Here is a 6000-nt window from a genome sequence, read left to right on the forward strand (position 1 = left end):
CATATGTCTGAAACGGCGTAGAACATCGTAATGATTCAATGGAGAGTCGCGGACCATGGGGAACATAACCTCTCTCGAAGGCTGGGCGACAGGCAGCCGGGGCCGCCGGGATGCACAGGGATGTAAACAAACGTTGACCGCGGCCGGCGCGCACCTCGACAGCCACCCCGCGGCAACGCACCAGCTCCTGGGGGCCTCACGGACCTGCACTAGGGCGCCGGATTACCGCGACTAGTTAAAAGTGTGTGAAAATCACTTGGAGAGTCGACACTGGACGGGGCCATCACCTAACGAGACACTCGCCTCTGGTGGCACCGGAGTCCTCGTGCAGCTCGTTACGTCCGCCCAGAGGAGGACAAGGAGTGCAACGGCGTGACAGTCACTGACAGTCACTGACAGCCCGTCAGCCCGCCGGCGCGGGGGCCGCGCGGGTAGGGCGGCCAGCCCCAGGCCGCCGCGCAAGGCACTAGAGCACTGCACCGCGACGGGAATAGAACGGCCCGCGAGCACCGCGTCGACCTGGGGCGGGGTAGGCGGCCGCGCCCGCTCATGGCCCGTCCGAAATAGGAGCACCACACACGTCGCCCTCCGGCACAGCGCAGCTGGAGGCACTCTTTACCTTTTTCATTATGCCTGTCTTCCGCTTCGAGAAGGTGGTGTACCTCCTCAGCTTGTTGTCGATGTACTCCATTTTGATCTTGACGCGGCCTTTGGTCTTCTTGCCGTTGGGGGGCGGGCCGCTCTTCTGGGGCGCGGGCGAGTAGCCGCCGTCGTCCATAAGGTCCGCGCCGCAGTCGAGGCCGCCGCCGCCGCGGCCCGACACGCCCCCGTCCAGGAAGCACACGTCCGAGGAGGTGCGCTTGAGTCCGCGCGGAGGGCCGCCGCCGGCGGGCCCGCACGTGCCCGTCAGCCCGCCGCCCATGCCGCCCAGGGAGGCCGACGACGACCGGCCGCCACCGTACATGTCCGGGGATGTGTCTCCGCCCAGGAGGGACATGTTGTACCCCAGGTTGAAGCGGCCGTCCCGGCCGGCTGAGGTATCCATGCTCGCGCTTGGGTCACCCCCGTGTCATAGCCGCCCGGCGCACGGGGGTAGCAACACACTTCACAAACACGCACTTCTTGAGCACCACCGCGACGACGGCGCGCGCTCGGCTCCGCACACGCAACGCGCTGAGCTCCGCGACACCAGCTGGCTCGGCTCGGCTCGGCTCGACTCCACCGGCGGAGAGAGGAGAGGCACTGCCGCCGCGCTGCCCCGCACCCCGCGCCCCGCGCCCCCCACCGCCGCACCGCCCGGCCCGGCAGCCTCCACCACCGCAGCTTCGCCGGCGGTGGCGGCGGTGGTCGCGGCGGCGGCAGCGGCTCACCCCCTTCACCCCCCTCTCCTTCCTCCGCCCGTAACCTGACCGGCGGCGCTGGGCTGTTCCCGAAACTGTTCGGCCGCAGCGCCGCGACGTGGGACTCCCCCGCGGCGCGAGCGGGACGGAGCTCGCGCGCCCCGCACGCGGTCCGGACTAGCTGCAAAGTAGTCCCGCGGCCGCGGCCTGCGGCCCGCGCACGGCCGTTCTTACTCGCTATAGGGCGATGGTCGCGCGGGCACCGAGGGCCCGGGTGTCAACCGAATATTGAGGGGCGCGAGCTGACGTGGAGGTGTCCCTCCGGAAGGGCTTCCCCCTCCTCGCCTCCCCTCCCTCACCTCTGCGTCCTTGTCCGACTGCCGGGCGCCGCGCGGCCCGTGCGACAGAGAGCCCGCGCGCGGAGGGATACACCCCCTTCGCCCCGCGGGCCGCTCGCGGGCTCTCCCTCCCTCCCCCCTCCACTCTCCCATATTTAGAAGTCGGCTCTGCCAAATTTGGTAAAGTCCTCCGAATATGGCGAGCGGCGCCGGGTCGCGCGGGGCCGAGGATTCACCCTCAGCTGCCGCGCCGATTTGACTGACGTTGACGTCGGCGCGCGTGTCAGGCGGGCTCAGGGCGGGCCCCGCCCGGGTCACTGACGGGCCTCGCTGACCAGCCCGGCGCGGTGACCCCGGCGGTGCCCGGCGCGCCGTCCCTCCCTCTGTGTCCGGGACCTCCTTCCTGCTAGCCGCCCCCGCCCTGGGCGGCCCCTGGCGTGCCTCTCCCCGCGGCCTGACGGCAAGGGTTGGGGGCGGGGGGAAGGGGTCTAAAACAAGACGTCCTGGCGCGGCGATGGGACCCGCGGGGCCCGGGACCGCCAGGACGCCATATCTCTCACCTCCCAGCCAAGGCAGCCGCAGGCGACCGGGCGCCGGCGTGGCTGCCACCACCAACACTAGCAGGGCGTCGACGGGCGACGAGCAGAGGCCACGCTACACTAGATGGCTCGAGGCGTAAAGAGTGCGGCCCATTCAGAATTTCCCGCCCCACGGAAGGCTGCTATTTTGCGCAACGACGATGGTATCGATAGGATCGATAGCAAGAGATAAGATAACAGGTCCCAGCTTGCGCCACCAAAATCGCTCTTGACGCCAGCGCCAGTGTTAGGGTGTAAAGCTACATCGAAGACTGCAAGAAGCAGATGTATTGCTCGCCAGCTGAAAACGAATTACGAACGAACCCCCAAAACAATCATTTCACAGCTCCCCGTACCTCATCTATAGCCTTACCGTGACTTATCAGGTTTGTCCCTCTCGTATTTTGTTCACCTCGATTAGCCTATTCATGCCGCCGCTGTTCGAACGGGACACAGGAAGGGCAGCCGGCAACGTGGAAAAACAAATAATCGTCTAGAGGGTGGTTGCTGTTGCCCGTCCCGGCAAACGCGTATTATACTAGCAAGCACACACCCGTTGCGGGCGGGTTTGCCTATCGTCTGCAGCCATGGTGCCAAATGGCCATGAGCGAATATGCCACCCGTCCGCACCCGAATGCGGTCTTTAGTAGACGCGGGGCACAGCGAACACCTTGTATAAACGAAAATAAAAATCTTTGCTTGGCATCTCTTCGGGATTAGCAGAATGCCACATGACTGACATCTCGCTGCGACCAGCGTTTCGTCTGTATCGGCCTGAAACCCTGAAGTTGCACCCACAGCTGCACCCAGCTGTCCCGCTCTGGTGTCGCGCCCGCTCCCCCACGCGCCCCCGCGCGTCGACTGGTGGTAGGCTAGTTCGCTCCGTCGCCGGCCACCGCCGCGGCGCCACCGTCTGGAGGCCGCCAGCACGTCAGACGCCGGCCGGCTCGCGGCCGGGAGGCGGGGCCCCGTCACCGCGGCCTCCGCGGCCTCCGCGCGCGGGGCGGAGCCGGGCGGAGCCAGCGTGACCCACTGGGCGGGGCGGACTTTTTAACGCCCCTCCCCCTCTCTGGAGAAATGAAAGGATTTAAAGTATGTAAACAGAAAACACATTTCCCTCGCACCGCGACCGCGGACGCGGCTGTAGTCGATATCTTTTGTCCGAACACAAACATTGCACGCACTTTGACTGAAGCTTCTGCTGCCGCTCCAGAGCCGGGCCTCTCCGGGCCCTCGCAGCAGTCCCGGCAGCAGCCGAGTCCTCTTGTTTTGATTCGGCCGCTGCATTGTGTGTGCAGGAGCGGCCGACGCGGCGGACAAACCTTCCATCACACGTCTCTCGGCTGCCCAGCACCGCGCAGCACCGCCGGTCGAATCCTGATGAAACTCGGCCCGAATGCGGGTGGGGGTGGTATCGTCGTGTTGCGGTAGCTTTTAACTTGAGCACTGCGCCTCATCGGCTTTTCGTTATTTGCCCCCGTGACACTACATCGAGGGGCCCACAACTGAGTACGAAATCTTGTACTCATGCCTGGCCGATATCCGTATTTCACATGATTTCATGGATTTCTGCTATGGATTTCCTGTAATTTCATTGGCATTTCCAGTGATTTCAGCAATTTTTCCTCTGCGATTTCAGTACGATTTACCATGCTTGCAAGTGAATTCCACAGATTTCAAGTGAAGTCGACTAAAGAAATTCAATTGATTTCAATAACGTATTTCAAGTGATTTTGACAATGACTTCAAATTATTTCAAATCAGAAACTTTCAGGTGTCAATTTCATGGCGATTTCTAGTTATTTCGAGGGATTTCGTGCTATTTCTGTTGAATGCAAACAACGAATTCAAGGCGATATCCTGGGAATTCCCCGACTACAAGGGTTGCACTTGTTCGACCCTGGAACCTCTCTCGAGTGGTGGCTAGGTATGGAATGGAGCCCGCGCAGCCTGGAGCTGGAAGCTGAGCTCCACCACCGGGAGGTCCAGGAGGGTTTTGGGAGAGACAGTTGTTCTGTTGGCCGCGACATGCTCCCCCACACCACACCCCCCGTGCGTACACGTGTCCCGCCGTCACGTGCCGTCACGTCGCCGGCAGCACGGGCCGGCACGCCTTTAGGCACGCTCGCGCGCAACCGCAAAACAAAAATTTCTGTTTCGCCGCTCCTCTCGCAGCTCGCTGTTTTTTGTTGTTGTTGTTGTACCTCTTCCAGCGCAATGGCGAGCATGCGTAACGAGGTGGTGGCCATCATCATGTGTGTGTGAGAGAGAGGGAGAGAGAGGGGAGAGAGAGCGAGCGAGAGAGACAGGGAGACTCGGGCGGGCCGCAGCCTCCAGCTCACGCCATGTGTTCACATTTCGTCTCTGTCACTGTGCGCGCCCGCTGGACCCGCTCCTCCCGCCGCACTCGCACCGCCGCCGCCTCGCGCACGCTTCAGCTTCACTCAGGGTTGGACGGCAGTCAGGTCGACTCGGTCCAGGCCGTTTCTTTTGTGTCCGGCACGGCAAAAGTGCGAAGGAATAGCATTAGAGCGATTTATAAATGGATATAAGGAAGAGTTTCGTTTATTTTTATTTCATTTTTTTCATTTTTTTTTTTTGTGCTAGATGATAGGGTGGTTTGCTAGTAGGGGCTCTGGGCAGGCTTATGGCTCGATAAAATTGCAATTACGTTCAACCTCAGGTGTGAAGCATTCAAAGACTACAATCAAATTTCTTAAAGAGAAGAGATGCTGAAATTATTTTGACATTGAATCTGGCCCCAGAGTTCACAGTGAGTCATTGAGTCCGAACTGACAACTGAGGAAACCAACCGCCCGTGTTTTGATTATAATTTTTGACGCCGCAGCAGCGGGGGCAAAAGTCTCGCCCTGCGCTGCCGACGCGAGGTGGTTGGGGGGAGGGGGGGGAGGCTCGCTGGGGGTCGAGAGAGGTCACGTGGGTCGCGGCGGGTCGTGCGGGTCGCGGTGGAAGCGAGCGGGCAGGCTCGAACGGCCGGAGAAGCCAACGCCCTCCAGGCCGCTGATGTCTGCAGTGCCTCGGCCGCTGCTCCCGCTTGAGGCCCGGTCGCTACCCCGAGTCGCGAACAGTCCATTCACAAAACGGAAGAGCAAGGGGATGAAACTTGTAGAAAAACGATGTCACGTACCTTTGACACGTTCATGTGGACTTCAGGGGGTGGGAAAATGGCGTGACCGTGCACCATCCTGACTGCACACCGCCGTCGCTTCAGCTTTGAGCTGCAACAATCTAAACAAAATGTACCAGGTAAGTGAAAAAAAGTACAGAATAAATTGTAAAAAAATGTAAGGGACCGTACATATACCACGTGGACACCTTTTGGGGGGGGAGGGGGGTCTAGAATTGTCCACGATTGTCCACAGGGGGGAGGGGGGGGGGTAGAGGGCCTTGTCCACGTGGACCTTGTTTTCTGGAAAAACCGCGCCGACCGACAGCTGATCGTCCGCTAGAGCTGCCGGCAGCTGCCGAGCCCGAGCGTTGACTGTCGTGTTTACGTTGGAGGGGAAATAGCGTCTCACCAGAGAGAGCTTTATTAAAATGCGTTTTATTACTTAATTTGTATGTACTGTTTTGTTAAATTTGACCAATGACCAATTTTAATTAAAAGATGATTAAAACATACTTACTTGATATAATAATTGAACATTACGCGCTTCATTTTAAAATTACTGATTTTTCCATGAACAATAGATCGGATAGGTCGAAAACAGCGAAAAGCGAAAA

The 6000-nt window shown here is 60.2% G+C and overlaps 1 protein-coding gene across 1 annotated transcript in view; it reads right to left on the reverse strand.

The window, feature by feature from the left end:
- LOC113204469 (serum response factor homolog) overlaps positions 1 to 1247 on the reverse strand; it is a gene marked incomplete in the record, with an annotated part of 98338 nt that extends 97091 nt beyond the window's left edge. The window contains 1 exon segment of the mRNA XM_052268418.1: positions 620 to 1247. Coding sequence (XP_052124378.1) covers positions 620 to 1045 — 426 coding nt within the window.
- Between the last annotated feature and the right edge of the window lie 4753 nt (positions 1248 to 6000).

Source organism: Frankliniella occidentalis, unplaced genomic scaffold (assembly GCF_000697945.3).
Source record: "Frankliniella occidentalis isolate FOCC.00 unplaced genomic scaffold, Focc_3.1 Scaffold69, whole genome shotgun sequence".
NCBI lineage: Eukaryota > Metazoa > Arthropoda > Insecta > Thysanoptera > Thripidae > Frankliniella > Frankliniella occidentalis.